The sequence below is a fragment of the Dermacentor andersoni genome, chromosome 3, assembly GCF_023375885.2.
Source record: "Dermacentor andersoni chromosome 3, qqDerAnde1_hic_scaffold, whole genome shotgun sequence".
Taxonomy (NCBI): domain Eukaryota; kingdom Metazoa; phylum Arthropoda; class Arachnida; order Ixodida; family Ixodidae; genus Dermacentor; species Dermacentor andersoni.
The window spans coordinates 76,496,281-76,515,220 of NC_092816.1; the positions used below are offsets into that span (position 1 = coordinate 76,496,281).

Consider the following 18,940-nt stretch of genomic DNA (forward strand, 5'->3'; position numbering starts at 1 on the left):
GTATGTAAGCAAATTCAGGGAACAAGAACATATAATGCGAAGTTTCAATAATTTAGAAGTTTCCAACACACAACTATTGTCACATAAGGATGGGCTCCGACTTGATTTGCACAGAATAATGCTTCGAGCATCATGCTCTGCTACATACCGATGATGGAAATACCTCAGAGAAATTGTAATGTGTTCCTGTTAACGCTTATCCAAGATAACAGCAGCCAGGTTGCTAGAGGTTTTATACAAATTTATTAATTTTTTTTACGATGCAAAGAGCGATGGTTGTACATGAAAAAGAGGGTGGGCGCTAACAAAGGTAAAACACTATATCACCCAAAATGCGAAATATACATAGCAAACGGGAAAATATCAAAACAAAATATGAGTCAACAAAAGAAAAAAAGAGAACACTCATGCTGGTATGACCACTATAAATACAGATGATGCGTCCAAGGGTGAAAAAAAGAAGAAAAAGAAAACAACAAAATGAATGACTTTAAAAAAAAGAGCCTTTTTTTTCTCTATTTACAAAATGACACGGGCAGTTTTCGAGCCAAGTTGCTTCATGCACATATACACTTTCTTGGCCAAAATATTACAATGCAGTGGTTGCGATTTACACACTCCTCCACCACTATTGAGCTTGTCCCACAAGGTAACTTCCACTGCAGAGCTATACCACTGCCCCTGCACGAAAAGAATTGCATTGCTACATCCCTGCTAGGAAAAATATCCTGCCGTACTAATCACATCAATCAGCAATTGGCTATGTCAATCAATATGCAGAACTCATACTATCAGCATTTCATTCATTTTAACCTGTTCAGAACTAAAATTATGATATTTGAAGGCTATGTGTGACACTATTTTTCTTTTGTTTTTTTGCTGAGAAATACCTAAAACCTACTACTACTGGCACTGGTACCAGGACCACGGTGGACATACTAGCAGTACAATGTGGAAGCAAGGTAATAAAGGTAATAAACTAGCTACCCTTGTGACGGAGATAGACCATTTCATTAAGTGCAGTGGATTTCATTACATACTCGATGCCCAAATACAATAAAGTACAATTCAAACACTTTCTTGCAAAAAGTCTTTCTAGCAAGTTTATGTACAGTCCTGAAGTGCCCAGTATCTTCAACCACCCTCTAAAGTAGCCTGCCAATATGGCAGAAGTATTAGTCAAGCTTTGTACATTAAGCCCGGCACTCATGCATCCACTCCTGCAAACATTCCAGGGAGGAAAGCAACACTTCTCTCATAACTCAGGTATGCACCTACACGTACTGTCTTAAATTTGCGACACTGAACTGTGTGATGTGCATTGTTAACTGATGAACACTTAAGAGATACATAAATTTGAACTGTGTCCACACTGTGTACCAGCATGCGTGCACATAAGATGTGATGCGTGCTACCTGCTTCTAAGCTCTTGTATTTCGCATGAATGCCAGGCAGCTAGTTACTATGTCTCAACAATTCTACTACCATGCGTGCTATACTTGCATACACCAACGTTAGCAAAATACCTTTTGGCAGAGTGTAGCTTACAGTAAGCAGGCATTTCACGACACTAACGCAATTGACTGCTTACGCAGTCAATGAGCCTTCACTTCATTTTTTTAAACGAATGTGAATATGGCTGAACATTACAACCTTTGGCTCGCTAGAGTGTCTATGAAGACGAAGATTTATACTAGTTTCATATCTTTTGCATTTATTATTTGGGCCCAGCTCCAATAACATTCTTTTCAGAAAAAAGACGGTGCTCTCAAATTTGAAAACATTGTTGCAGAAAAAGTGAACAACGTCGGCCAGTACACTGCACATACAATTTAGACAGAACTCCCAGTGAAATAAAACACGCTGCCGTCTATATGAACTTCTGCTTTTTTTTCTAAAATTGTTGCCACGAAAAAATTACGGCCGGTGCATAGTTCTCTCACAAACTGCCAGTATTATACATACATAGTATAAATACAGAAAACTGAGCTGAGGTGACAGGTTGCCAGACACCGCTTTGTTTATGGACGTGCCGCCATCTAAAATGTTGTACAGACCAGAGAAGTCATTAAAAAACCAGTTGTTCTGTGTTTATAAAATTTGTTAATAAATTGTGAACAGATTCAATTGATTCAGCGAGAAAGATTTCCTGTTGGCATTGGTCCAGCCTGACATTGCGGGATGTCATGTGGTAGCTGCACATAAATGTTCAAGCTACGCCTGTACCATGCACAGAGGGTTTTAGCCACCCCACATACATTTCAGCATTGCCCTTTTACTGTAATACCAGGGCAAAGCCATGACCGGCAGCGCTGGTGGCAACACCTCATCACACTGTGCTCAACCAAGCTGCATGGACCTTCCAGTCTCGACATAATGAACACTGATATAACAATTCGTTGGATGTAACAAATTATTGTATATAAGAAAGTAAATACACAAATTTTGTCATCAGTATTAGCAGGCACTGAATATGCTATCACAAAGGCATTTCAATGTCAGCTGTGACTTCAATTACAGTGTGCTTTGACTGTATGACATTCTGTGGCTGTCTATCCTTACTTGCTGGCACAGTCAGCTTGCAATAATGCGTAGTTCATAATATTAAACACTTTTCCCCACCAGGAAATGTTGCGCAAAAAAATGTTCCAGCTTGTTCTCGTCTAAATAAGGTGTCACCGACTGGTACCAATGTTGAAGCTATTTCCGTTTCTGCCACACTATTATGCAAAAGCATTAACTCTAGTAGAACTAATTAATGGATAAACCTATCTGATCAATGCATTAGCTACTATAAACCTCTACGTTTTACACTACAGTGTTCATGCTAATTTATTCATAGACCAATTTTCTAACTGATGCAAAGCACCTAGGTGAACACAATTGCTCCTTGCTGCCTGAACGTACGTGCATGTGCGTTGTGTGCAAAGCTTTCTTTTGCAGAATGCCACCAAAATGAAGCATTTCAACAGCAACATAAACTTATGAAAACCAAAACAAGGAAAAAAGAAAAGGGAGACGTTTTCAATAACTTTGCTCATTACTTCTAACCCACTTCCTCAACATCTATTTCATCACATGTACCTTCGATTCTGTGGTTTAACATCTGCCAAAGAATTCCAAGTTTATACAGTGCACCTACATGATTTCCTGTAAATAAAATATTTATATTAAAGAAAGCATCCATCCTTACTCTTTTCAACGCAAACTCTTAGTTGCCCGTAGTGCCACGAAACGGCAAGATCAGCAATAAGCCGCAGGAATCGAAATAAAAATAGCATCAGCATCTCGAACTCAATGGTAAAGATAGGCTTCCGAGGACAAAGTGTCAACATCAACAGGATCAGCACAGCAATGACTTGGCAGGAATTGCAGTAGCTATGTATTGCTTCCGTAGCTGGTGGAGTGAACCCGGCAAGGAGGCATAAACAATGTTGTGGTTAGCACTGAGGAAAGTAGGTGAGCGGGAAGAACTGAACGTCTGCGCTGTGAAATGGCCTGTGCGGCAACTGTTCTCATGGTATGTAGAATAGTACAGGACCTCTGCTTCAGATTCGAAGGGACACAATAAAACACACTGGTTCAGTAATTCACTAAGACGTAACATACAAAAACAAAATTAAAAGAAGTGCCTGCACTCACACGTTTTGAGGTGATGCAACTGTACCGTGGACACCAAAAGTGGATGGAACACAGTGCTGCAATCGAACTCTCACATCCACGCACACGCCTGAACTCAACCCCTTCCCTTAGGCATAAAAGGCTGTGCCATTCCTAAACTAAAGTAATCACTCTGCTTCAGCAATGCTTCCCAGCAATTCCTGTGACAAAAAGTTGTTTGAGATAGTCACATCACTTCAGCAATGATACTCAGCAACTTGCGTCAGCAAGGCTCCCCAGGCTCTTTCAAAGAGGAGCTGCTTGAGATAGTCACTCTGCTTCAGTAGTGCTTGTTGGCAGCTCTTGAGTTGAGCAGTTGCTTGAGATAGTTGCATCACTTAAGTAATGCTCCTGAGCAACTAGTTTCAGCGGTGCTCCTAAAAGTCCTTCAAAGAGGATTTGCTTGAGATAGTCACTCTGCTTCAGTAATCGTTGACCGCATGAGATAAGGAGCTGCTTGAGATAGTCATCTCTCTTCGGCAATGCTCCACAGTAACCACTATAGTGAGGAGTTGCTTGATGTAATCAACCGAGTACTAATTTTGATTAATTTAGGGTAAAGAGTCAGCTGAAAAACGCTCCTCTGCTGCCAGTGCCTGTTTACAAAATAATAGTGCAGGAATTGCTGACTAGTGCTGTTGAAGCACAGTGAACATTTCAGTTAAGCTGTGGTGTTGCCCTCCACTTGACGAACTGCAAGTAACGCAGTAATGCAACCTAGCAGGAACCGAATCCATGATGTACTTGTGCATAAATAACCACAGCAACGGCATGCTCATGCCAGGAATAATGAGCATCTCAATTTGGATTCGGTCACAGTACCAGGCTCCAATTTTAGTGTGCACAGTATTCAACACTACACATCTGTTTCGCAAAGCTTGATACAACCCTTCTATGCATGTCAGTGACACTGCATGGCAAGCACACCGATCCTGTTGTTACAGCTGAGTTCCAACACGCCTGCATCCCGAAAGCGCTTATCGCGAAACATAATGCGGCTTAACAATGAGACTATACAGAGAAATAAATTGTTTGTACGCTGCGAATATCCGAGAGTGACAGATCGATACGACGCCGCTGGTAAAAAATTAAGACCACAACAACTTCCCATGCAAACTTTGGAAATCACATGAGCAATGTCCTTCTTGTTCTTCCACACTGGTCTTGGCCCACCAGCGATGGCAAGGCGATGTCATCACTGCACTGAAATCCTGGCACGGTTTGCTAAGAAACACCTCAACAGCAGTCACCGGTGCACCACATTTAAAATAGGCTTCTCAGACAGTACTTCTCCCATGCATTTCAGAAATCTCAAAACCACCATTTCCTCTTCTCTTCACAGCAGCCATAGCAAACAGGCAATGACGAGACAGCTGCACCGAAAGGTTCAAGATTCTGGTACACGCACTGCTAAAGGAAAGGCTGTGGGGGTTGACGTCACAGCTCCACCATGAGAGCTTTCCCCATTCGTGCTAGAGTTTTTTCAGTTTGTGCTACAGGCCTGACAAGTGAGAGTGAATAATGTCTAGCTTTGCAGGTTGTAGATCAACCATTTGGCAGCAGGCTCTCATTGGCAGCCATGTCTAACTGTTCTTTGAACTCTGTGAAGAGTCGCTGAAGCCGCAAGTTTGAAGCCAGGAAGGGCAACACTTCTTGGAGAAGGCCACGCTTGTCCAAGCCCTGTGAGAAGCATGGTTAAAATTATATTTATTAGTGCTACAACCCCTCAAGAGACGGTCAAAAGCTACGACAGCACGTAGACAATGTGATCACCAAATGTTGCTGCACACAAACGGACTACGAATAAAAGGTGAACCTCCCAACCTGGACTCACGAAAGCAAGATGAAAAAGGAGATTAAAAAAAAAACATTTTTGAAATAAGCCTTCACAAATGTATGTGCCATGTAAAAGTTGCACCCCCTGTTGCTAATGATGCAAATTATATTAGGCTTGTTGGCTATGCCACTACTCCCAAGGTCAATGCAGCAAATGCAGTTACTGTGGTGGATGCAGTCTTTTCGAAAACTAACCAGCTCCGCTACACAAACCACACTGATTCTACAACAAACCATGCTGACTGAGAGCCTGCACCGAACATTCTTTAACCACAAAACCCGAGTGTTGTGCCTGGTGCTTCTGACTGGAGTTCTCTAAGACATCAAAGCTTCTCTCCACCTAAAGGTTTCCTTCCCACTTCAAAGACTAATACTGCTTTCTGTATGAGTAACAATGTACCTGTCAAGAGATTTTCATTTATAATGGACCCCCACATCACTGCAGACCTACTATTCATGCTGCCAGACCCATACCTACCAAACCAAAAACTTTAAAATTTATCAAAACCCTGCAGACAGACCATCAGAAGTGGGAGGGAGGAATCACATGCAATTTACTTGATCCCACAAATTACTTGATCAGACTGGTAGTTATAAAAAAGTAATGGCACATTCATGATTCTTAGGCAGAGGTACAGGTGACAAATATAGCTGGAGAGATGATAAACATCATTGAATGAAGTAAAATGCTACCGCATTTACCACTTGTACCTTGTACTGCTGATGCGAGAAAAGTTCAGCTAATCTTATATGTCCCCATAAGCTCACAAAAGCCAGTGCCTACTCCTATGAACTGTTGTAGAGAACCTGCTTGTGCACAAACAAAATGCACTCAACAGGTTAGGACACTGATGAGTGCTTAGTGAACAGGTACTAGTTACATTCTGGTCATTTCCGCCACTGACATATGCAGCTATTCAGTCGTCATCTTCGTTCATCTTCTTCTAAAATAGGCCACTGATTATGTACACTAATCTCACAGGTTCTGTCAAGTCAATACAGAAATGCAAAATAAGTTCAAGGGGCCTTTTCATCAATCAAGAAATGCATTTAAAATTAAAATGTACCATTTCAGAAATACTTTGCTCCAAAGAGTACTTCAATGCGTTCACCAGAAGAGCAGTTAATGGCAATCAAACACCCCTGTAGCGGTGCTTCTACTCCTTCTTCAATGCCTTGCACTGCGAAGGCTATGGCAGAGCGGGACATGACCCCAACGCTCCCGTCTACTGAATGTCACCATGGTGAGCAGTCCAAATTTGATTTTAAGTGTTCACGCAGACACCACAATTTCCAATTTTGGCAACTATGACACGTCAAATGCGGTTGTTCTCATAGAGCCACAATGCGCTCAGCCAGCAAACTCGTCGCAGCACCTCGCTGCAGCTGCGTTATCTACACTAGGTAGCAGGCTGCAGCTGCATGCAACTGTAGTGCGTATTTGCAGCATTTGCTTTGTGAATGACACGGCTTGAGTGCGCACTCGTACTCATATGCTCCAGTCTGGCCGTGCTACGTGGTATGGACTGGCTTTGTCCTGCACCAGCTTGACCAACAGATAGTAGCCACAACCAACTTGTGGATTCTGAAGCGCTATCAATAGCTCAATATGAAGCAAGTTTGTCAAGGCATGTAACTAGGAGCAGCCAGGAGTGACCGCACGCTGGCAAGCATTCGTGTGGTCTGAGTTCTGCATGGTTCGAGGCTAGCTGAGTGTTCAAAACTAACCGAAATTAGCTATACCCGACGGCTACGACACAAATAATCAGGATGGCCAAAGTTTAATTCTTACACGGGCGGTCGTGGCTTAAGAAGACAATGGCCAGCTTCTTCTGGAACTACATAATTATTATCGAAATCCGAAAACAGGTTTTCGCTTACTTCAGCCTGTTTACTAAGCTGTGTCAATAAATATACACAGTAACAGTAAGAAGAAGCGCACTGATCCAAACGCCCTTCTTGACTGATGCCAAACTGCATATGGGAATCTGCTGTACTACGAAGTAAAGCAACCCGTAAAGAGAGAGGAACAGGCTTCTGTTGAAAAGAGAGTTTTTGAGAAAAAGGTGACAATGCGCTCCGCTTGCGAGCTCCATGGGCCGCCCACGACCGCAAAACTTGGCTAAAACGTTCGCAGCAGCATATGTTATCCGCGGACTGTCTTTCTTTACAAAGCCTGAAGGGTGCTTCAGGACCCCCTTTCATTAAACTGTGGCAATAATGCATTTCCAATGCAACCATGATTTGAAAATAAACATTTGCAGAAATTGTAGTTTCGTGCTACATTCGGTTGGATGACCCAATTGTTCCCTTTCATGATACTTCCTCCACTTTGCGGGATTCCGCAGAGCTGATTTGCCATATTCTGTGTCCCTGTGCTTCGAGTCGTCGATTAATTCGCCCACACGCTGTGATCTGCTAGCCTCCTGGTTAGTTCAGATGGTAGAATGACTGCCCCGAGAAGGCGTTGGTCCTGATTTCGAATCCTGCAGCAGGACAAATTTTTTCCTCAACTGCAAGGTGTTCTTGCTGGGAAACCCATAAGAGATTCCTTTGTAGTTTCATGCTACATTCGAACAAATTACAATTTTTCGCTTTTATGACATTCCTCCACCTCATATGATTTCACAGAACTAATTTGTCGAATTCATAATGCGTTTATTTTTATCAATATCTGCTTTTCACTACCACATTTTCTGCCCCCCTGACAGGAGCGATGAACGTAACTTTTCTTTATCAAGTGCTTCTATTACTTTGATGAGATAGACAGAGCTGTATGCATACCAGTACAGAGGGCTCCCATGACTGTGAGTTGCCACCAATAGGGCCAAGAAATTGGGTGCAGAGATCTTTCAGCCTCCCTTCCAAACCTGGAACAAGGGGTGAATTGCCTGAGAAAAACACTCACATAAGATAGCAACTCTGTAATTCAACCTCTCCTCATTACACGTCTTTGCTGAGCCATTAGTTGGATCGAGGAGGTTTAACAAGCACACAAGCACTAAAATGGAAAGAGGACAGCATTCTCGCATGTCCTGAACTATGTGTCTTCTTTACCTTGTCCTTCTAAACATATTTATGTATGCAGAAAACTGAGCAAGTGTGCAAGCCGAAGCCATACTTGTAATGTGATAGAACTGACAGAATGCAGGTGTGCAGAAAGGACTGTAACCCCTTAGTGCAGTGCTAAGCTTCAAGTTTACCTACAATACAGGGGTGTGCCCATGCCAAAGCATGATTCAACACAGGTCACAACTGCAACCATTTCCTCCTGCCAAGCACTTGTGCAAGTAAGGTTTTAACAAACTAAAGGTCGTCTTAACTGAGCAGTGCAGTTTAAAACTCTGCTAATGGGCTGGGGTTAGAGCCACCTTATAAAAAAAAATAGCAGTAAGGCCTGCTAAGTGCCGTTGAACCCCATTTACATTTTCAGCTTCTGAGAGTGCAAACCGGAGTAGGTGAAGCCAAGATTGGCATCTGCAGAGGTGCCTGACTAAAGGAGAGACGATGTATTACTAGAGACGATGTATTCTCCTTTAGCCTAAGAAATCAGTTTAAACACACGCAGTAATCCCACATAACAAAGAAGTCACTTTACTCAAAATATCGCTGTATTCGAAATTTCTTCCAGTCCCGACCCAAATGCATCCATTTTAAGCCACATTACTCAAAGCGCACGAAGAGCTTGACTCGCTTAGAGTAAAGTAGCAAGTGGAGGCATTGCCGCTGCACGGTGGCGGTGACCTTCTTGTGCATGCAATGTCAAATTAATACCGCCGATGAGTTAGTCTCATGCAGGCACAGAACAGGCCACAAAAGTACCAAACCCACGACCGATTTCTGCCTAGTAACGAGTACCAGGCGAGTATCGAGTGCTCCCACTGTTTACTGCGGAGTGAATGGAAGCTGTCAGATTCCATGGTGCAGCACGCCCGAACCACTAAACTCGGTCGCAATCGCATAACTGGTGCCCCCGTAATAGAATCCACATGAAAATAAAGTTTTCCCGACGCTTTGCGATGCCAGAAAACCACGATCTCTTGGATGCCGAAAACTGGCCAAAAGACCACGGGCAGACATGCACCATAGGGTGCGCTCGATGAGCAAAGCTTTACTGCTTTAAAGAGCACTTTCTGGCACTGAAACATGCCGAAAAGCACGAAATAAGTGTCCCTCCAATTATAAGTGCCATGTTCGACGCGAGGAGCTACATTAACAAATCGGGAAGACGACTTTGGGGAAGCCGGTCTAGAAATTTGCTCGCCGCTCGCCATAATCAGTCTGCATCGCAATAAAACACTGCCCCTAGGTTCGTTGCACTTTTAACAGTACAAATCAACCAATAACTTGCCGAAAACACGAAAAATCCAAGCATCGCCAGTGGCAAGTGAAGCTGTCAACATTGCGGGTCAACACAAGCTGGTGTTTCCCTGGCGATTTTCTCAGGCCAGTCATGCTCAATTCGCCCCATTTAACTTTACACAAATGGTCCAACTGCATGGAAGGGTCACTGAATTTTGTTCCTAGACATTTGTCAATGGTGCGGACAAGACAGTGCGCAAACACCGATGCTCAAACTGTAGAATTAGCACAGTAGCGTCGACAACAGTGCGCCGAAAAACCCTTGTTTTGCAAACTTCACGGCTGCACACCTCAGGAAAAAATTGCCCAGTGATCACGCAAAGCCTCTACAGCAAAACCATTCAGTTTTCACAATCACATTGCATACCCACAATGGGCGGCTAATCATTTTTTCAGCACTACAAACGCAACCTCAGACTCAAGCCACGGCATTTGCGGCGCTTTCCAGAGCGATACTCTCGTAGTCTCCCGTGACCTCCGCACCCCCCCCATAGAAGCAGCCACTGCCTTTCCCTCCTCATTCACTCTCCAGTCTGCAAGCCGTTTGGACACCAGTCACTCCTCTCACTCGCCTTCACGTCAACTCCTCGCCTCTCTCTGCCAGTTTCGACGCCGCTGATCTTCCAAAGCTGTTCTCTTCCGGCCTGCCCTCGCAAGCACAATCTTCCACCAATGGGTGCCCTTCCACGGTTCCTCCTTCTTGGTCTCCACAACTCCATTCGTTTTTCTTCCGCTACACATGAAGCCGATGCCAAGCTCACTATTGCAACTGTCGGCATCACCAGCGCACACTGACGAGGAAAGCGAGATGCCCTGACAACATTTTGAAGCTACTGCCTTCTGCGTCGCCCACTGCGTTCAGTCACTTTGGCGCCGACGGCGTGTTTCGTTAGGCATTCCTCGTGTGTGCTTTTGTGGTCTAGAGTGATAAATGGCTCCGTTAGTCTCTGTGCGAAAGTGTCCGAATTCGGAGCAGAAGCTTCTGCTGCTAAAAATAGTAGGAAAAGGCGGCCAGCAGAAAACTGACATCACAAAGGAATTCAGCCATCAATTTTATCAACTGTATTGAAACACAAGGATACTGTGCTGGATAGCTTTGAAAAGAGCTTCTCGGAAAAGAGAAAGATAAATCGTGGTTCAAAATACCTCGAAGTGGCTGAAGAAAGCCAGGAGTGCGAATCTCCCTATGCATGGAGCTGCACTTACTACAAACGCCGAAGCTCTCGCCCTCCAAATGGGCCATTAAGATTTCAAGTGCAGCAATGGCTGGCTTGAGCGGTTCAAGAAAGGACACAATGTGACCTCAAATTTGGTTGTTGGCGAAAGCGCAGTCGTGAACCGTGAAGCTGTAGACGTATGGTGCCAACATCGGCTTCAAGCTCTACTTGAAAAGTATGAAAACACACCTACAACTTAGATGAGGTTGCACTTTTCTACAAGATGCTACCGAATCGCATGTTCACTACCACTGGCGGATCCTCATCCAGAGGAAAACAGAGCAAGGAGTGTGTCATGGTCCTATTTGGTGCCAATGCAACAGGTGAGGACAAACTTCCCTTGCTAATACTGGGAAAGACGGAGAAGCTGCGGTGCTTCTGAAATTCCACTACTCCCAAGGAATGCATCTACAGAAGTAACAAGTGAGCATGGATGACTGCTGCTATTTTTACAGACCAGGTGTGCCTTCTGGACAGACGGTTCGACGCAAAGAATCGGCAAGTGCTTTTCACAATTGACAATCGTGCGAGCCACGGGAAGATTGACAACCTCAAGGTGACTGCTGTGGAATTTTTGCATGCAAACACAACTGCAGTGGTGCAACCGATGGATGAGGGCATCATTGAGGCCATTCAGAAGCTGTACCGCAAGGCTCTTTTGCAGAACATGCTCACAGCGTATGACGCCAGCAAAAGGTACAACATTGATTTGCTTGAGGCGATCCATTTGCTGAAGTTTTAATGGAAAGAACTTGCACCTTCGAAGGTCGCCAACTGCTTTGCCCATGCCAGCTTTTTCCCGCGTCGTCGTCAGCGACCCTGACGATGACCAGCCTGACGATGACCGGACTTGCAGCGATCTGTACGAGGCTGTTCCTAAAATTACTAGCCAAGAGGTAGAAGGCGACTAACCTTTGCCATCCGACTTTCCGGACTGTTTGCCATGACCGCAGGTCCGAAACGGCATTAATCAAAGCCATCACCACCGCGATCTTGATTGCCGCGCCGCCTCAAGCCGGCGCACTCGCACGCAGATCCGCTGGCAGCTGTAGCTCCACCACGGCAATGCTAAGCCTAGCTACTTTGACGCTCGCTACTAATATTTTTGCTGTTCGGTGCCGTGTTTTTCATTGAAACAATTCGCCACTGTTAGAAATGGCATCGACTTCGCCTTTGTAATCCTCGCCAATGTCTTCGGAGCGCGGAAAGCACGGCGCGTTGCATAATGCTGGTTCCCGAAAGTCAACTTCGCCCCAATACAGCAGTCTTACGCGGTGAAGCATACCAAGTTCGAAGGGGCAATTGTCACGGGACATACGTTTCCTCTTATTATACACGCGTACACCTGCCGCCCCTTATCACAGTACGAGCATCGATACACCTAATAACTGACTGTAATTTCTAATTACGTGTGAATAAATCTTGCGGAACTTCCCACTCATGTGTTAGCTCAGTGCACATGTGCCAGTGCAGGTAAGTCGTTAGAGAGTTTTAGTTTAGGGGACGCAAGGCGTTGGGGCCCCTAGCGCTTGGGTGCGTTTGCGTTTGCGTACGCAAGCAGAAACACGTTATAGGTTAGCGGCCCCAAACGCAAGCCGCAGTGAGGTTGCATGCGCTTGCAGCTCCATCAACGTCTGATCTTTGCTGCGTTATCATCTTTTAAAACATGAAATCAAGCATACGAAGTAAAGTACATCAAACTATTCTTATTAAAAGCAGTTAATATTGAGGTTTAGAGTGTCCGGTAATCGGGTAAACGCTGGCTGGGGCGTTGGGGCGGAGCCATGAACTAGAGCGGCCTGCATGGTGCTGCCACCTGGTGGTGCAAAGCTCAAACAGACAAAAACAGCTAATATTGCAGTAACCAAGTGTATTTTACATTACTGCGGGTATAAATTTTTGGCAGCAACACACTTACGCCAGTGCCAAAAATTTACACCAGCAGCGAAGTAGAATAGACTTGGTTACAGCAATATTAGCTGATTTTTTCAGTTTGAGCTTTGCGCCGCCAGGTGGATGCACCATGCAGGACGCTCCCGTTTATGGCTTTGCCCCAGCACCCCAACTGCGTTCATCCGAATACCGGACATGCTAAACCTCACTAATATATATAAAAACGACGTCTGTCGACACTTGACGAAACATTTATTAGATTATCTACCCGCTAGCTACTCGTAAGTTCTCCTACACCGCGAGAGTCACGTGGGTAACGTGACCACTTAGGGGCAGCGATGTTTTCGGCCGGCCAAACAACCCAAGGACGCAAGTAGACGTAGCGGTCTGCGCATGCGCAGTACCGTCGCCCCTAGTTCTTGCGTACGCAAACCGCTTGCGTCCCCTAAACTAAAACTCTCTGTTGATTTAATTAGCTTCCTTTAATTCGAGCTTCTTTTAATACGAACAAATTTTTGGGCCCCTTCGAGTTCGAATTGTCGAGATTCGACTGTATTACGTATTTTTATAAGCATATATTCGTTACATGCCCATATTGGCAACAAACATTTGAGATTTATTTCATTATATCCAATAACCTGTTATATCCATGTTTGTTAAATGGAGGTTCAACTGTATAATCTGACTCGAGACAACACTGGACCAAAAATTATGCCGGAGAATGAGTTATCGGTAACTATCATTAATTACATTTAAAACCCATGTTCTTTAATGACAAACTTAATGTTTCTTAGGTGACACGGGCCTGGACTCACGCTTGTGATAACAGTTATGCAATCTGTCTTTCACCTAGTTCCTCCAATTATCATCCCCCATTATGACCCTTTTTCTTCCCCTTCTCTTACGTAGAGTAGCAGGCCAGATGCTCCATTTTCCGGCCGACCTCTCTACATTTTCCAATCATTAAACTACTTCTCTGACCGTGGCTAGTTCAACTGAAATTAAGTTAAACTGTGAGATTTTATGTGCCAAACCATGACCAGATTATCAGGCATGCCACAGTGGGGGGATTTTGGATTAATTTTGACCACCCGGTGTCCTTAAATCCACACGGGCCCCTTTTGGCCAATGAACTTGTGAGCTTCAGCACAGCAGCAAAACGTCATAGCAAGTGGGCTACTGCAGCTGGTGCTAGTTCTACCGCTGTGTCACAGTAGAGCACTGGGTACAGCAAATACAGGGTGCTTCACTGCAATCCTTTTCATAGAGTTGCCATGCCAGAGCGCTCACCCTCGGTGACAAGGTACCGTGCCAATGTGAGTGTCCAGAATCGGTACTCGGTAGACGATCGCAGAGCCAAAGATGCGGCAATCTGGCCATCCAGGAAACTCAGTGTGCCAGCCTGCTGCAGGGAAGGGCCAGCATGGAACACCGACTTGGCCCTCTGGGGTACCCTGCAGGAGGTCACGTGGACACAAGGTGACCCTAAATTCACAATTCTTCAAAGCTCTACTTCAGGGCTGAATAACATACAGACCGCAGGTTGCATGCGGCCCTGTGAGCACATATTTAGTGTCCCGCGGGCAGTTTTAGACATTTATGGTGTCCTGGTGCTGCACACAGAGCATTGTCATACGAAGAAGAAAACAACAATCTTGTTGCCCATAGAATGCACAACCTGAAACGTTGGCAGCATCAGGGACAACGTTAGAAACAAAAAGAGTCTGATTGCACAGGATCTCTTTTGAGAGCAGATAAGCACATGACCACAGCACGTATGAAGTTACCGATGCCTAGACCACATTATTGGTGCATTGTCTACAATTGAAACAACATGCACTTTCCCGATATATATTAATTAAGTGACACAAAGCAGACCGCCCATTCGTAAGCAAAAGATGCAACATTTCCCACTAACGTTTGCCCGCATGCCTCTATGACAAGTAGGTTATGGCCTTCATTGGTTTGGGCTATGCAGCACTGCTCTAGGTAAATCAAGCAAGTATCAAAGCTTTTCGGCAGTCTGCCATGTTTCCAATGCCCACTGAAGCCGTTCAATCCCAAACTCAAATAAGTTAAACATCACTCAGATGATTGCAGGTTGCTCGTATCTCAGGGCAGCAAAACAGGCCAAAAATGGCTCATTAGATAATATTGTCAAAAAAACTTTGCGATTACTTGATATTTACATTAAGGATGTAACACAGCAGTATGTATATTAGTTCATGTAGCTGTCGCAGTCACATATCTGTTCAAACATGAGTGGGTGTGTATATTTGTCTCTGTAATCAGTGAGAACTTGATTTAGCTCGTTATTTATTCACATTAAAGTTATCCAAAAACCGCAGAATTTCTTCTCAACCAAGAAAAGGTTTTCTTACACAGCAAAGTTTGCCTTTCAATCACAAGAAAATGGGTCCCTTTGAAGCTTTGCCAACACAGTCAAGCAGATGAAACTTTTTCATTATACTGTGCCCAGTGTGCAAAATAAAAGCACAGACAAGGCAGCCCTAGCATTGAACTCATCTCAACTTGACTTTAAGCTGAGGTACAACTCACAGTTGAGATCCATTGCTAGTTAACTCTTGCTTATCTTTTGTCCACTGCCTTTTCAAACTGTAAGCGTCAACCAACCAACAATGTCCAACACGCACCTGAACATGTTGTGCTGTAGCGATCCCAAGGGCAGCGTTGAGCTCTTGACTCCATCTGCCATGGCTGGCATGGATGCATGGTGGTCCGAACATTGCGCCACGGCATCTTCGCTTCCCGTAAGCAGTAGCCACGAGCCTAGGTCCTTGCTGAACAAGTACGACTTGCCCGTCGTGAGCGTCAACAGCGGCAGACCCTCGTCCGTGATGCTGGAAGCCCTGAGCGTGGCTCCCGCCGTGTCGCGGAACAGGAGGGCCACCGACTCATCACGCACCGTGCAGATGCGCTTACCCAGGTCCCAGACATGCAGCGAGCCGTGGGTCGTCAGAACAAGTAGGCAACTTCCCTTGCACAACATGTGGGCCACGGGCCATGACAGCAGCAGTGGTGGCATGAGCTTGGCACCCGTTAAGCACGACAGGGCCGTCAAAGTCCGGTCTTCACACACCACACACACCACATGACTGCACCGGTGAACCAGAAGTGTGTGTCACCATGGGGTTATAGAACAAAAATCACGTGCAAGTGTCACGATTGCTCTCCTACAGGCAGTAACGTCTAGTTAGCAATGTCTCAAGAAAAGCATGTGTCCAGCACTGCTGCTTCTACTTATATACATTTCACCCTTGCCCAAGCAGACCAATTGTACGGTGAGCTGCATTACACCACCACTACCACAAAGACTGTGGGCTGCAGAAGAATGAGTGTCACCGAAACACAACAATTACATCACAAACATGACAAACACGACAACACAATGGTTTACAGATCCCAAACGTAGGGTCAAACCCTTGGGGTGCACAGTGTTTTCCTGTCTACTGACATGTGCATTAAGGAAACATGATGATAAACATGAAATAACAGTACTACTTGCGATGGGCTCCACGGAAAACAGATAAAGCAATCTTAATAGATATTGCTGTAAAATGACACTCGAGCCTCGATTAAAAGGCCTCGCAACTTAATTACACCCAAAGCAATGACAGGTAACCAAGTGCAAATACGTATGTCACTCCTGTGTTCCCCCGAAGAATGCCTGTCATCAGTGATTGCCACATCACTTCTTTTCTCTGATACTGCTAGTATGGAATATCCGAACCTTGGTGTGCCCAACAACAAGGCAACTGTGACTGTGTTTCACTTGAAGGCTAAGCCGCATGATTAGCTTGAAGGCACACAAAAATTGGTGACGCTGCAAGGCTGCTGACAGCTGCAACATCTCAGTGCAAGGCCATTAGATTCGCATATTACTGCTGACCACAGTGTTGATTAAGGCTTGTTGCCTTTACTGAGCCACTCGTGAACTTCTCTAGTCACATGCCTTGGTTTTGAGGCTCACTGATGTTCAAGCTTCATTTAATCTAGTAAATGATAACTTGATTAGGCAGGAAAGCTGGGCAGCCCGCGTGGGCACCTAACTTGAAGTTTATGTACATTTTGGTACTGACGAGTCATTTTACATGATCACTGTTTTGCGTACTATTTACTAGTGCCTATTCCTTCCTTTCTGTATCCCTGTGCTCACACAGTTTTTCTCCAAGCATGAACTATCAAAGTCATCAATTATCCACCTTTGTTCAAGATCTACGTCTCAGTTAAACACCCAGAGAGCAATGGCTTTGTTAGAGTAATGAGAAGCGATGGTGACCACCAAAAGTAGGGGGAAAAAAATGTAGGTGTAGCTCTGCACACAAACGTGGCTGACATTTGGTAGTAACAACACTTCAGAAAGCAAGCATTCTAATTAAGCGCAGCCCACTTTCTTAATGACATGGCAAAGTGCATGTGCAAGATAGTGGTGCACCACTTTCCCGACAGTACAGTACACCAGTCTCAGAGGCAGTGGTTTCAGCATAATGAGGTCATCCCTCTTTGGACAAACTTGGTTCACTCCGTACAAGCACCAAAGTACAACAAAAATGAAGTTTATTCTGCACTTAGAGTCAAAGGCAGCATGGGTCAAGAGCGAACTCTGAAAAGCCCACGGGCATCAGCGTACCGGGGCAACGAAGTACAACAATGGGTGCCAGAAACTACAATTGACACGATGCACAGTGTGCTTAGGGCATCATCCTGTTACCCTTCCTCAAAAGCGTCCGCTCTCACCTGCTAGCAGCAAGGGCTACTCCTCGTCCCGAGACCAGGTGTTCCCAGAACACCACCTCCTCTTCGCTGCATCGCACCTTGCTGACTGTCCGCGATCCAGGCACTGGAATGTCTGTCTGCAACTGAATGCTCCTCTGCACCTCCGAGTTCTTGAGTTGTGCCACCTATTAAAGAAAAGAGGGGGGAAAAAAGAACTAAATGTGGGTCTTTACGTGCCAAAACCACGATCTGATTATGAGGCATGCCGTAGCGGGGTACTCCACTGGGGTTCTTCAATGTGCATTCAACTCTCTAGCATTTTTGACGTTCATTTTTGCAGTTAGCCCGCTATCGATAATTTGAAACGTCACTTTCAAGACATTCCGCACCCCTCACAGACATGTTGCGCTATTGAAAGTGGAGGAGAACTATATTTTTGTTTTCTAAGCAGTTCGCTTTTTTCCTGCCAGGCAGTAACTTTACAACATGCTCTGAAGTTTCGCAATTGTCAAAGTAGGAAGCTAAGATCGCTGCCTCCAACAGAGGCGCGCGCACTTTAATATATCGCAGATCTCGCAATTCTGCTGCGTCTGCGGCTGACTTTATCGATGGATTGAGCAGTGGCGAGTCTGAGGATGCTGCTTTTCGTTGAACTTTGACTCTGAGAGCGGCGATGGCGCAAACCAGCCCAGAACATTGGCAGCTGCAGCCCGGCACACCCAACTGTAGCGCTTGCAGTTAAATTTTTGTAATGGAATACCTGTTCAATGAAAAATGTTTATTCTTTTGGAGACAGTGCCTATTAGGCAGCAATACATTTTTTATATCGGATAATTTTTGTTACATATTTTTCATAATAGATGCAACCGTGTCTTCACAAACTTTGTTCAATTTTATCCCACACTCTTAATTCTGGCAATTTATATCTTTTTTGTGACATATATCTCGTTAATAAAACATTTACATGTGAAAAGTACATTCATTCTCCCTTTTGTGTACATATTACATAAAAGAATAAGTGCAGCAGTTGGTTCAGAAAAAAAAATCTGGCTTAAGCTACAATAAATTGGCTGCAGCTTAGCTTTGCTAACTCTGGATATGCAAAGCAAAAGCTTGGTTTAGCCTGGTTAGGTCTTCGTTTCACTTGGTTAACTTTTGATTTAGCTGCAATTATTATACTTCGGTATACAATCATTGTTAAACCAGGTAGTATGGCTGTGCCTAGGTCAGTGGCT

At 44.7% G+C, this 18,940-nt stretch overlaps 1 protein-coding gene across 1 annotated transcript in view; it reads right to left on the bottom strand.

Annotated features, from left to right (window-relative positions):
* Positions 1 to 224: 224 nt before the first annotated feature.
* The window catches only part of Hira (histone cell cycle regulator-like protein), a 56,780-nt gene continuing 38,064 nt past the window's right edge, over positions 225 to 18,940 (bottom strand). The window contains exons 19-23 of the mRNA XM_050192457.3: positions 17,727 to 17,890; positions 15,623 to 16,084; positions 14,259 to 14,422; positions 8,281 to 8,366; positions 225 to 5,340 (exon numbers count right to left, since the gene is read on the bottom strand). Of these exons, the coding sequence (XP_050048414.2) occupies positions 5,206 to 5,340; positions 8,281 to 8,366; positions 14,259 to 14,422; positions 15,623 to 16,084; positions 17,727 to 17,890 (1,011 nt within the window). The 3' untranslated portion in view covers positions 225 to 5,205. The remainder of the gene's footprint in view (positions 5,341 to 8,280; positions 8,367 to 14,258; positions 14,423 to 15,622; positions 16,085 to 17,726; positions 17,891 to 18,940) is intronic.